General features: G+C 43.7%; 1 protein-coding gene across 1 annotated transcript in view; it reads right to left on the reverse strand.

Moving 5' to 3' along the window:
- Positions 1 to 14867, reverse strand: part of LOC126295394 (uncharacterized) — a 766077-nt gene that overhangs the window by 79783 nt on the left and 671427 nt on the right. Inside the window, exon 10 of the mRNA XM_049987875.1 lies at positions 6370 to 6382. Within this exon, the coding sequence (XP_049843832.1) occupies positions 6370 to 6382 (13 nt within the window). The remainder of the gene's footprint in view (positions 1 to 6369; positions 6383 to 14867) is intronic.

Raw genomic sequence — 14867 nt, forward strand, 5'->3', positions numbered from 1 at the left:
TTGAGTTCCACGAATACAAAGAAACTTTATTCGATAAATTCTGTATGGAAATGAATATGAAAAAAGAAACTGTTGATATTTCAGATGCATTGAAGCCAATGTATGATTTTTGAAAAAAAAAATGTGTATATACAATCTCAAGTACTATAAACATTTTCACTGCAATTCTCTTTTATTTATAAACCTATTGCACGCCAATAGGTGATGTAGTCTGTATCATGGTATGGTGGGTGAAACATAAGGAATTTATAGTAAGCGACTGGTCCTGTGATGATGACCTGAAGAAGAAGAGTAATGGGATACTCCTTCCTGATTACCTAAGAGCTAAAATTGTGGGTCCATCCAGCTGTGGCAAAACAAATGTATTCATGTCACTGCTAGTGTGTCTACATGGACTCCATTTTGAGAATGTTTCTGTGTTCTGAAAAACACTTTTCCAAGCAAGATAAAAACTGTTTCAGGAAACATTGCAGGGGCTGGTTGGTGTAACATACATAACATTCAGTGAAAGCATTGAAATCTCTCCACCAGAAAAGCAAAGTCAAACATTGTGTCCATATTGATGATGTTTCTGTGGAAATTCTCCGAAACTTCTGTTTCGGTCGTCATATGGACGATGATGTATTTTATTTGAGTGTAACATATTCCATAATCCCAAAACAGTTGGTGAGGGACAATGCAAAGCTCATTATAGCCTTCAAACAAGACCATTTCAATTTGAAGTACATTTACCAAGCACATGTGGAAACAGATATATCATCCAATAAATTGATAAAGATATGAGGGGGAATGCTGGAATCATAAGCAGTACAGATTTCGCGTTATTGACAAAACAAGGAAACTAAATCATGGTAGGCACACAGAAAGGCTTGCAAGAGTTTCTGAGCTTGTAGCTACGCAATGAGGTCAGTACATCAGGATACACTGCACCCTGGATAGGTTCGCACACATGTCGACCGCTCAGCCTGAGAAGTGATACACTGGTATACATGGATATAGCATTTGCTTCCGCTTGGATGCGAAAATTCAGACATTCGAATAATGAGCTGGCAGTGTGTTAAGGATTTATCTGAAAGATATAAACGGAATTTTGGGAATGTGCGGTATAATCCATGCGAAAATTAGCACCGATGTGTTGAGGGAGTGCTCAATAACCTAGAGGAATATCATGAGCAACAGGCGGACGGTTTGCGGGTGGACGTGAGGAGAAATCATGAAAGTATTTTGCAAACAACTGGGAGACTGAGCGAAGGAGTTAACTGGAATTGAGAGTAGTGTCAACACTGGGCTGGAAGGGTAACCGTCGTTGAAAAGCTGAAACCAAGAAAAACGAGTATAGAAGCACACCTCCGTGGAAGTGTCTACTTAGTAAGCAAGAAGATGTAGACCAAACATAAGGTCATACACGCGCAGAGGACTTTCGAGAGGAACTACGCTTGCTAATGTTAGGACATTTGGAGCAGGACCAAATACTGAGAGAAATCTTTAATCCAGTTACTGAATTTCTCTGGCAGCTCTCGGTAAAATTACATGATGGTGACCACCACAGCTGAACATAAAATATTCGGCATCAACAAGGTGAAACAATGCATATTTGGCACGCAGATTGTAAGTTTAACAGAAAACGCAATACAGATAGGGAATTTCGAAAAACACCAGGTCCGCTTTATCTTATTTTCCTATGACCCTACAAAACCTTAAATTATTACCCAAATATCTGTAAATGTATAGCTACATCTACGTCTACATCTACATTTATACTCCGCAAGCCACCCAACGGTGTGTGGCAGAGGGCACTTTACGTGCCACTGTCATTACCTCCCTTTTCTGTTCGAGTCGCGTATGGTTCGAGGGAAGAACGACTGCCGGAAAGCCTCCGTGCGCGCTCGAATCTCTCTAATTTTACATTCGTGATCTCCTCGGGAGGTATAAGTAGGGGGAAGCAATATATTCGATACCTCATCCAGAAACGCACCCTCTTGAAACCTGGTGAGCAAGCTACACCGCGATGCAGAGCGTCTCTCTTGCAGAGTCTGCCACTTGAGTTTGCTAAACATCTCCGTAACGCTATCACGGTAACCAAATAACCCTGTGGCGAAATGCGGCCCTCTTCTTTGGATCTTCTCTATTTCCTCCGTCAACCCGACCTGGTACGGATCCACACTGATGAGCAATACTCAACTATAGGTCGAACGAGTGTTTTGTAAGTCACCTTCTTTGTTGATGGACTACATTTTCTAAGGACTCTCCCAATGAGTCTCAACCTGGAACCCGCCTTACCAACAATTAATTTTATATGATCATTCCACTTCAAGTCGTTCCGCACGCATACTCCCAAATATTTTACAGAAGTAACTGTTACCAGTGTTTGTTCCGCTATCATATAATCATACAATAAAGGATCCTTCTTTCTATATATTCGCAATACATTACATTTATCTATGTTAGGGGTAAGTTGCCACTCCCTGCACCAAATGCCTATCCCCTGCAGATCTTCCTGCATTTCGCTACAATTTTCTAATGCTGCAACTTCTCTGTACACTACAGCATCATCAGCGAAAAGCCGCATGGAACTTCCGACACCATCTACTAGGTCATTTATATATATTGTGAAAAGCAATGGTCCCATAACACTCCCCTGTGGGGAGGTTACTTTAACGCCTGTAGACGTATCTCCATTGATAACAACATGCTGTGTTCTGTTTGTAAAAAACTCTTCAATCCAGCCACACAGCTGGTCTGGTATTCCGTAGGCTCTTACTTTGCTTATCAAGCGACAGTGCGGAATACTGTGGAATACTGTGTTTGACTGATCTGCGTAAGAAAGCAAATGGAGAAGCGAAGAGTCATATCAGCTTGAAATGCGAAAGCACTACAAAGCGTATATTAGGCTGACCACTCAGTACTGAAATTCAACATAAAACAATGAACAATCAGTTGCCGCAATATATATATATACTAAGGCGATCGAAAAGTATAAATAGATTTGCTGTGATTGCTCATTGCATCAGATAGCGTTGGTATTGTTCTTCATTCCAATGAGGTAGTTTCAGTAATTTCAGATCTTAGAGGAGAGATATAATCGAATACCTATGGAGACGGTAGTCTGAGAACTGCAGAAACCAGCACACCTCTCGTAGAGAAGTAATGAATGTATTTGGACGTGATGTCGCCTGGGTTTTCTTTTCTGAACTGCGGAGCTGCAAATCGTGTGCGGTGGTTTTATAACTCACACCCACCGTGGGCGACAGAAAAGCTCAGCAGGAGGACAGCCCTGGGCCTCTGCTAATGCAAGAACGACGACGCCTCCGGTCCACTCAAACAGGTTTGGGCGCTCCCGGGCCGGCGGGTTGAGTCTCCTGCCTCAGGTGCGATCCTTTAGCGCCAAAGTCGACTAGCTGACTGTCCTGATCCACAATACTTACCTCCTTATAATCCTGTGTCTTAACTGTTGCTGGGAGGTATAAAACGTTGGTTGGAGTTTCAACGATCCTACTGTCTGTTCCAACTGACGTGAATGAGTCTGTTGTTGAGGTAAGAGTTCGTTGCTACGTCAGAATCGACACGGCTTTTACTGACAGGGCGTATACCCACCGACTGATCACATCTGTAGAATTTATTAGGATCCTTCTTCAAAATCTGTCGATTGGTGAAACACAGTAGCTGTCCTATTGAACTTTTCTGGTTTAACTAAATGGTTCCATTCGGCGTGTTTATTCCAGATGTAAGTGGATTGGTGTTTGCCTGTCACACACTCGTTTTCCCAAACTGTTTTAAAACTTGGTTTAAATTATCACTACCGAATGCACCAGGTTCTATTTCCGTGATTTATTTTTCGTCATTAATGTCCAGATAAAGTTCATTGTTAGTCTCTGTGACATTTGGAATGCTATTGTCCATCTCGAGCCTAGTCAGTGCAATATTCAACCCTCCATTGGTTAAATGAATCAGTGGAACACAATTCGTGCACAGTAATGACGATCATGTTGTTGTACTTGCAGTACATGATATTGCATCTGAGGTGGATGCTTAGTGGACTTCCTTACAAATGCTTCTTCGTAAAAGTTAGAAGGAACGTGGTGCACAGTTGCCTGTGCAGGTAAGTACTGAAAACTTGGTCGCAATGGGAATTATAGAGCGCTCGTCTACTGCCCGTAAAGTATCCATGTAACACTTCTGCAAGTTGCAGATCTGCAGAGTAGTAGACGTCGTCCGCGACTTTCTCAACATACGCCATTAAGAGGGTTACAGGCCCCGCAGCAACTTCTAAATTCACAATTCCACATTCTCAGGATGAGCTTGGAGCAGGCCCTAGCCACACGGCATATACATTTTTACACGATATAAACTTGGAATGTTGAATATTTTCCTAACAAAATTGAGCAGATCTATATTTGTAAATGGTCTGTCCGGCAGGTTGGTTATTTATGAAAATCTAGTCCCTTCTTTTACAGTTTCAGGTACACTATATTATGCAAAGTATCCGGACACCCCTTAAAATTATGTTTTTCATGTTAGGTGCATTGTGCCGCCACCTACTGGCAGGTAGTTATTAGACATCGTGAGAGAGCAGAATGAGGCTCTCCTCGGAAATCATGGACTTCGAACGTGGTCAGGTGTCACTCGTGTCATGTATCTGTACGCAAGATTTCCCCAATTCTGAACATCCCGAGGTCCACCGTTTCCTGTGTGATAGTACAGTCGAAACGTACAGCACAAATGCGTACAGACCGATTCTTCTGTTGGCCGACAGAGCACCCCAACAGTTGAAACGGTTGTAATGTGTAATAGGCAGGCATCTATCCAGACCACTACACACGAACTCCAAATTGCATCAGGATCCACTGGAAGTACTGCGACAGTAAGGTAGGTGGGAAAACTCGGATTTCATGGTGGAGCGGCTGCTCATAAGCCACTCATCACGCCGATAAATGCCAAACGACGTCTCGCTTTGCGTAAGGAGAGTAAACATTGGACAATTGAACAGTGAAACAACGCTGTGTGGAGTGACGAATCACAGTTCACAATGTGGCGATCCGATGGCAGGGTGTGGGTATGGCGAATGTCCAGCGAACGTCAGCTGACAATGTGTGTAGTGCCAACGTTGATGTTTCAAGGATCTTCTTGCTTCCCACTGTTGATGAGCAATTCGGGGGTGGTGATAGCATCTTTCAACACGATCGAGCACCTGTTCATAATGCACGGCCTGTTGCTGAGAGGTTACAAGACAATAACATCCCTGTAATGGACTGGCATGCACAGAGTCCTGACCTGAATCCTACTGAACATCTTTGGGATGTTCTGGAATGCCGACTTTGTGCCAGGCATCACCGACCGATATCGATAGCTCTCGTCAGTGCAACTCTCCTTGAATAACTGGCTGCCATTCCCCAAGAAACATTCCAGCAGTTGATTGAACGTATGCCAGCGAGAGTGGAAGTAGTCATCAAGGCTGAGGGTGGGCGAACACCATTACCGATGGAGTGCCCCACGAACTTGTATGTACTTTCAGACAGCTCTCCGCGTACTTTTCCTCACTTAGTGTACATTCCCCTTTCGATGGTTGCCGTTTCCATCAAGTGCATCCGCTAGCTGTTATTGTTAATTCTGTGCGTTTTAGACTGTTCTGGCAATGGCCATAGCACACCCCGCCAGTGAACACTTGGCTGAGAGACCCGCGAGAGCGGGGATGGGGGAGGGGGTAGTCCCACCTCTCATGTCTGGGGTATCCGCAGAAGCTTGGCTGCTCTAATCGCTGCTTATATTTCAGACCGCTTTTCGTTCCGGTCACCGCTGTCAGGACAGTTTCTCAAACATGTCTGCGCTGGCTTCTTCTTCATCGTTGCATTCTTCTTCTTCTGCTTCTTCATCAGCGCACGACGTGCGGCGTTTATAGCTTGTTTGAAATTCATACTGAAGCCCAACTTAAGTTCACCATGCATTGTTTTATGTACTACAAACGATGCAATGCGCTGCCCTATACTAGTGTACTTTCTTGCACGTATTGCCTCGGCTTGATCAGTTACAATTCAGTCAGCAGTGTGACGTCCTCGGAGGTCTTTTTGTGTTTGGAATGCAACGTCGGGTTCCAAACACGCCACACGCCTCGCCAAGCACGTTAACCCCACTTCACCATGAGCCAAAACTTTTTGAAGCTTTGTACCACGTCCGCAGTAATTATACATCGGAATGTGCAATTCAGCTGAAAGGTAATCGACTGATGCCTCAGAACAAGGATTGGCATAATTTTAGGGAAAAGAACAAGGAAGATGGACCCACATATTTTGTCATTTTTGTTTCATGGAATACACTTTATTGCTTAACAAGAATTTGTATGATTAAAGATTACCAAGATTATGAACCATGGACCTTGCCGCTGGTGGGGAGGCTTGCGTGCCTCAGCGATACAGATAGCCGCACCGTAGGTGCAACCACAACGGAGGGGTATCTGTGGAGAGGCCAGACAAACGTGTGGTTCCTGAAGAGGGGCAGCAGCCTTTTCAGTAGTTGCAGGGGCAACAGTCTGGATGATTGACTGATCTGGCCTTGTAACAATAACCAAAACAGCCTTGCTGTGCTGGTACTGCGAACGGCTGAAAGCAAGGGGAAACTACAGCCGTAATTTTTCCCGAGGACATGCAGCTTTACTGTATGATTAAATGATGATGGCATCCTCTTGGGTAAAATATTCCGGAGGTAAAATAGTCCCCCATTCGGATCTCCGGGCCGGGACTCCTCAAGAGGATGTCGTTATCAGGAGAAAGAAAACTGGCGTTCTACGGGTCGGAGCGTGGAATGTCAGATCCCTTAATGGGGCAGGTAGGTTAGAAAATTTAAAAAGGGAAATGGATAGGTTAAAGTTAGATATAGTGGGAATTAGTGAAGTTCGGTGGCAGGAGGAACATGACTTCTGGTCAGGTGACTACCGTGTTATAAACACAAAATCAAATAGGGGTAATGCAGGAGTAGGTTTAATAATGAATAGGAAAATAGCAATGCGGGTAAGCTACTACAAACAGCATAGTGAACGCATTATTGTGGCCAAGATAGATACGAAGCCCACACCTACTACAGTAGTACAAGTTTATATGCCAACTAGCTCTGTAGACGACGAAGAAGTTGAAGAAATGTATGATCAAATAAAAGAAATTATTCAGATATTGAAGGGTGATGAAAATTTAATAGTCATGGGTGACTGGAATTTGGTAGTAGGAAAAGGGAGAGAAGGAAACGTAGTAGGTGAATATGGACTGGGGCAAGGAAATGAAAGAGGAAGCCGCCTGGTAGAATTTTGCACAGAGCACAACTTAATCATAGGTAACACTTGGTTCAAGAATCATAAAAGAAGGCTGTATACATGGAAGAAGCCTGGAGATACTGACAGGTTTCAGATAGATTATATAATGGTACGACAGAGATTTAGGAACCAGGTTTTAAATTGTAAGACATTTCCAGGGGCAGATGTGGACTCTGACCACAATCTGTTGGTTATGACATGTAGATTAAAACTGAAGAAACTGCAAAATGGTGGGAATTTAAGGAGATGGGACCTGGATAAACTAAAATAACCAGAGGTTGCATTGAGTTTCAAGGTGAGCATAAGGGATCAATTGACAGGAATGGGGGAAAGAAATACAATAGAAGAAGAATGGGTAGGTTTGAGGGATGAAATAATGATGACAGCAGAGGAACAAGTAGGTAAAAAGACGAGGGCTAGTAGAAATCCTTGGGTAACAGAAGAAACATTGAATTTAATTGATGAAAGGAGAAAGTATAAAAATGCAGTAAATGAAGCAGGCAAAAAGGAATACAGACGTCTCAAAAATGACATCGACAGGAAGTGCAAAATGGGTAAGCAGGGATGGCTAGAGGACAAATGTAAGGATGTAGAAGCTTATCTCACTAGGGGTAAGATAGATTCTGCCTACAGGAAAATTAAAGAGACCTTTGGAGAAAAGAGGACCACTTTTATGAATATTAAGAGCTCAGATGGAAACCCAGTTCTAACCAAAGAAGGGAAAGCAGAAAGGTAGAAGGGTCTATACAAGGGCGATGTACTTGAGGACAATATTATGGAAATGGAAGAGGATGTACATGAAGATGAAATGGGAGATACGATACTGCGTGACGTGTTTGACAGAGCACTGAAAGACATGAGTCGAAACAAGGCCCCTGGAGTAGACAACATTCCATTGGAACTACTGACGGCCTTGGGAGAGCCAGTCCTGACAAAACTCTAGCATCTGGTGAGCAAGATATATGAGACAGGCGAAATGCCCTCAGACTTCAAGAAGAATATAATAATTCCAATCCCAAAGAAAGCAGGTGTTGACAGATGTGAAAATTACCGAACTATCAGTTTAATAAGTCACAGCTGCAAAATACTAACGCGAGTTCTTTACAGACGAATGAAAAAACTAGTAGAAGCCGACCTCGGGGAAGATGAGTTTGGATTCCTTAGAAATGCTGGTACATGTGAGGCAATACTGACCCTACGACTTATCTTAGAAGCTAGATTAAGGAAGGGCAAACCTACGTTTCTAGCATTTGTAGACTTAGAGAAACTTTTGACAATGTTGACTGGAATACTCTCTTTCAAATTCTGAAGGTGGCAGGGGTAAAATGCAGGGAGCGAAAGGCTATTTACAATTTGTACAGAAACCAGATGGCAGTTATAATTGTCGAGGGACATGAAAGGGAAGCAGTGGTGGGGAAGGGAGTGAGACAGGGCTGTAGTCTATCCCCCATGTTATTCAATCGGTATATTGAGCAAGCAATGAAGGAAACAAAAGAAAATTTCGGAGTAGGTATTAAAGTCCATGGAAAAGAAACAAAAACTTTGAGGTTCGCCGATGACATCGTAATTCTGTCAGAGACAGCAAAGGACTTGGAAGAGCAGTTGAACGGAATGGATAGTGTCTTGAAAGGAGGATATAAAATGACCATCAACAAAAGCAAAACGAGGATAATGGAATGTAGTCGAAATAAGTCAGATGATGCTGAGCGAATTAGATTAGGAAGTGAGACACGTAAAGTAGTAAAGGAGTTTTGCTATTTGGGGAGCAAAATAACTGATGATGGTCGAAGTAGAGGGGATATAAAATGTAGACTGGCAATGGTAAGAAAAGCGTTTCTGAAGAAGAGAAGTTTGTTAACATCGAGTATAGATTTAAGTACCAGGCAGTCATTTCTGAAAGTATTTGTATTGAGTGTAGCCATGTATGAAAGTGAATCATGGACGATCAATAGTTTGGAGAAGAAGAGAATAGAAGCTTTCGAAATGTGGTGCTACAGAAGAATGCTGAAGATTAGATGGGTAGATCACATATATAATGAGGAAGTATTGAATCGGATTGGCGAGAAGAGAAGTTTGTGGCACAACTTGACCAGAAGAAGGGATCGGTTGGTAGGACGTGTTATGAGGCATCAAGGGATCACTAATTTAGTATTGGAGGGCAGCGTGGAGGGTAAAAATCGTAGAGGGAGACCAAGAGATAACTACACTAAGCAAATTCAGAAGGATGTAGGTTGCAGTAGGCACTGGGAGATGAAGAAGCTTGCACAGGATAGAGTAGCATGGTGAGCTGCATCAAACCAGTTTCAAGACTGAAGACCACAACAACAACAACAACAACAACATGAAAAGGCATAACAGCGATCACAATAATTTCAGAAGTTGAACAGGATCGCTGGCCGCGATGGTCTAGCGGTTCTAGGCGCTCAGTCCGGAACCGCGCGACTGCTACGACCGCAGGTTCGAATCCTGCCTCGGGCGTGGATGTGTGTGATGTCCTTATGTTATTTAGGTTTAAGTAGTTATAAGTGCTAGGCGACTGATGACCACAGATGTTAAGTCCCATAGTGCTCAGAACCATTTGAACCAATGTGGAAGTGGATTCCCCAAACTGAGTGTTTCCTGTAACATGCATTAAAAATGACTGCCACTAAATCTACTAGCAATTCCCAAGAGTGTACGACACCTTAAACAAATAGACAACGTTCACCCAAAATACAGGATAACAAGTCACCTCAGTGTGGGTGTGGGAAAGCCGTTAATAACCTATAAGCCACAATGAAGTCCCCTAAGCGATAAAATACCCAATCCACCAAAATACTAGCAAAGCTGGGGAAGCAAACTATTTAAATTCGTGGCTCCCAGCTGGTACACACTAGCAGAAACCATCAAATTGGCCCTTAAATAACCTACTGGCCATTAAAATCGCTACACCACGAGGATGACGTGCTAGAGACGCGAAATTTAACCGACAGGAAGAAGATGCTGTGATATGTAAGTTATTAGCTTTTCAGAGCTTTCACACAATGTTGGCGTCGGTGGCGACACCTACAAAGTGATGACATGAGGAAAGTTTCCAACCGTTTCTTCATACACAAACATCAGTTGACCGGCGTTGCCTGGTGAAACGAGGAGAAATTTCGTACCAGCATGTTTCCAACTTCGAAAAAGATCGGATTGTAGCCTATCGCAATTGCGGTTTATCGTATCGCGACATTGCTGCTCGCGTTATTCGACATCCAATGACTGTTAGCAGAAAATCCAAACAGTGGGTTCAGGAGGGTAGTAGGGAACGCCGTGCTGGATCCCAGCTGCCTCGTATCACTAGCACTCGAGATGAGAGGCATCTCATCCGCATGGCTGTAACGGATCGTGCAGCCACGTCTCCCTGAGTCGGCAAATGGGGACGTTTGTAAGACGACAACCATCTGCACGAAAAGTTGGACGACGTTTTGCAGCAGTACGGTCTATCAGCTCGGAGACCGTGGCTGCGGTTACACTTGGCGCTGCACCACAGACAGGAGCGCCTGCGATGGTGTTCTGAACGACGAACCTCAGTGCACAAATGGCAAAACGTCATGTTTTCGGAAGAATCCAGGTTCTGTTAATGAAGTGATCCTGTTCATGACGGTCGCATCCATGTTAGGCGACATCGTGGTGTTGTGGTCTTCACTCCTGAGACTGCTTGATGCAGCTCTCCATGCTACTCTATCCTGTGGGTGCTTCTTCACCTCACAGTACTTACTGCAACCCACATCCTTCTGAATCTGCTTAGTGTAGTCATCTCTTGGTCTCCCTCTACGATTTTTACCCTCCACGCTGCCCTACAATGCTAAATTTTTGATCCCTTGGTGCCTCAGAACATGTCCTACCAACCGATCCGTTCTTCTAGTCAAGTTGTGGCACAAACTCCTCTTCTCCCCAATCCTATTCAATACCTCCTCATTAGTTATATGATGTATCTATCTAATGTTCAGCATTCTTCTGTAGCACCACATTTCGAAAGCTTCTTTTCTCTTTTTGTCCAAACTATTTATCGTCCATATTTCACTTCCATAGATGACTACACTCCACAAATACTTTCAGAAACGACTTCCTGACACTTAAATCTATACCCGATGTTAACAAATTTCTCTTCTTCAGAAACGCTTTCCTTGCCATTGCCAGTCTACATTTTATATCTTCACTACTTCGACCATCATCAGTTATTCTGCTCTCCAAATAGCAAAATTCCTTTACTACTTTAAGTGTCTCATTTCCTAATCTAATTCCTTCAGGATCACCTGGCTCAGTTCGACTACATTCCATTATCCTCGTTTTGCTTTTGTAGATGTTCATCTTATATCCTCCTTTCAAGACACTGTCCATTCCGTTCAACTGCTCTTCCAAGTCCTTTGCTGTCTCTGATAGAATGACAATATCATCGGCGAACCTCAAAGTTTTTATTGGTTGTCCATGTCCAGGCGTATCAAGGGCGTTATTACGGCCAGAGGTGGTTGTTCTGGGTACTGATTTCTCAGGATCTATGCACCCAAATTGCGTGAAAATGTAATTACATGTCAGTTTTAGCACAATATATTTGTCCAATAAAAACCCGTTTATCACCAGCATTTATTCTTGGTGTAGCAATTTTAATGGCCAGTAGTGTAACTAATTCCACATTAACACAGAAGTGGCCTTCCGATGGGAAGCATCAATGAAGAAACAAGACTTAACTCTATTCATGTGTGAAGGAGCCATGATTTCCAGGATGGCAAGCAGAGTTGTTGTTGCTTCCAATCCATACAAGAAGTCATCGAGGTGCTGTAAAATTTAAACTCTCAGAGTAGGGTACACTCCCCGCCACTAATACTGAATCCAGCAGTCAAAGTTTGCGCCTGACCGCTTTAACCAGCTGCGGCTTCTCGAGGCTCGTGCCGGACAGTAGGAGTCCCCCAAAACCGACATGTTCCCAGCCTCGTGGCCCGCGGCCAACTGTCACAACGACGACGCACCAAAAGCCAACAACACACCCGTCAACCGAACACCCTGGCTCCTCACGTATGATCAGGATTGATACGAGCCATTCATGTAGTGCGTGTCGCCACCAGAGTTCCGTGCCTGCGGACACAGCTCATCGACAGCACCTGTAGTCGTACGATGCTACCGTGCGGGCTCCCCTTTGTGCGCCCTAGCATATTGCAGATCGTCATTGTCAAGCCAGCATTTCTGCGTTGCAGGAAAACGAAGCCATTTAACTAGTGCTCTGTCCACAGTGACTAATGAAACACTTTATGTGGAATGCCTGTGGCTCTGAGCTCTTCTGCAGTTCCTCTGCGTAGAAGCATCCGTAAATTTCAGTACCACTGCTACCCTTAAACATGTGCTTCTCGGATTTTTTTGTGCACCTTGGAAGCTGTGAATATCTCACTCAACCAGTTTGGGAGGTATGACTTCTCAAATTTCGTCCTGAGTTTTGAAATACGTACTAAGTCACCAATATTAAATTTAGTTCGCACGGCTCCAGCATTTTAATGAGATTGTATGCCATAACAGTGAGACCTTTATCATAAACATCGACCGTTATCATTTTTATTGTGCTATGTTCGGTTCGATTATTCGGCGCAATTACTTGTGGGAGGATATCTCTCCACTTGTATGAGCCACGAAGATTAAAATGCATCCACATTTAACCTTCAATTGTTCTGTTCACAAGTTCCACGATACTTTCCTTCAGATGGGTGGAAGTTTAGTAGTATGCTACACCGTACCATCACAGTTCGGCAATACCTACTATATAGCTCGTCGCCGAGATTTATTTGAAAGCTGTCTCGACATCGATTCGTTCCCGTTTGCAGCAAGCTCTCAAAAACCTCTGCCGCATCTCTCCACATTTTTGTTTCCCCATTAATGCCCAGGCAGATTTACAGAATGTATCAATAACCATTGAAATATACTTGAAACCATTATTAATGTATGAGTATTCCCCATATCAACACTGAAGAGTCAAAGGAACTGGTACATCTGCCTAATATCGTGTAGGGCCCGCACGAGCACACAAAAGTGCCACAACACGACGTGGCATGCACTCGATTAATTTCTGGAATATTGCTAGAGGAAACTGACACAATAATCCTACAGGGCTGCCCATAAATCGGTAACAATATGAGTGGGCCGAGATCTGTATTGAACAGCACGTTGTACCACATCCCAGATCAATAATTTTCATATCTGTGTTTAGTGCCCAGTGAAAGTGTTTAAATTCAGAAGAGTGTTCTGGAATCACTCTGTAGCAGTTCTGGACGAGAGGGGTGTCGCATTGTCCTGCTGGAATGGCCCAAGTCTGTCGGAATACACAATGGACAGGAATGGATGCAGGTGATGAGACTGGATGCTTGCGTACGTGTCACCTGTCTTAGTCATATTTACATGTATCAGCGGTCCCATATCACACCAACCGCACACGTCCCACACCATTAGAGAGCCTCCATCAGCTTGAACAGCTGACATGCAGGGTCCATCGGTTCATGAGGTTGTCTCCACACCCATACATATTCATCCACTGTACAATTTGAGACGAGACTCGTACAACCAGGCAACATGAGTCCAGTCATAAACAGTGCAATGTCAGTGTAGACGGCCAAGGCGAGGTGTGAAGCTTTTAGTCGTGCAGTCATCTAGGTTACAGGAGTGGGCCTTCAGCTCCGAAAGCCCATATCGATGATGGTCAACATGGTGACACTTGTTGAATGGTTAACATGCTGACACCTGTTGATGGGCCAGCATTGAATACTACGACAATCTGCAGGAGGGTTGCACTTCTGTCACAATGAACGATTCTCTTCAGTCGTCATTGGTCCCGTTCTTGCAGGATCTTTTTTTGGCAGCAGCGATGTTGGAGATTTGATGTTTTACCTAAATCCTCATATTCACGGTACACTCGTGAAATGGTCGTATGGGAAAATCTCCATTTCATCGCTAGCTCGAAGATGCCATCATTCGTGTGCCGACTGTTACGTGGTGTTCAACGTCTCTGATAACCTGCCATTGTAGCAGCAGTAACCGATCTAACAACTGCGCCAGACACTTGTTGTCTTATATAGGCTTTGCCGACTGGGGGATGGTATTCTGCCTGTTTACGTATCTCTGTATTTGAGTAAGGATGACTATACCAGTTTCTTTGGCACTTACATGTATAAGATCCACCAGCCATAGGTCATCCAATGCTTCAATCATTATTTTTCTAAGAGGGTATGTTTTGTGTACTGGTTTCTGCTGTTTTCAGACTGCCGCCTCCTTGCTTAGTGTATTATATCTGTACCTCCAAGGTCTGGCATTACTGAAACAACCTCATTCGAATGTGCAGTATTGCCAGTGGCAGCTGATGCCATCAGCAGTCGTAGCCAAGCTATTGGTTTGCTGGGATTCTCATAGTGTATATACTGCGGTAACTGATTGTTCACTCTTTTGCGTTGAATATTAATACCGTCACTGATATTTTTTTTCATTATCTGATACAGGCATTGGAGTGGTTTTGTATTTCACAGTGTTTTGGCTTTTTAATTTTCCATTCGCTTTCATATGCAGGTAAGTC

Source organism: Schistocerca gregaria, chromosome 11 (assembly GCF_023897955.1).
Source record: "Schistocerca gregaria isolate iqSchGreg1 chromosome 11, iqSchGreg1.2, whole genome shotgun sequence".
NCBI lineage: Eukaryota > Metazoa > Arthropoda > Insecta > Orthoptera > Acrididae > Schistocerca > Schistocerca gregaria.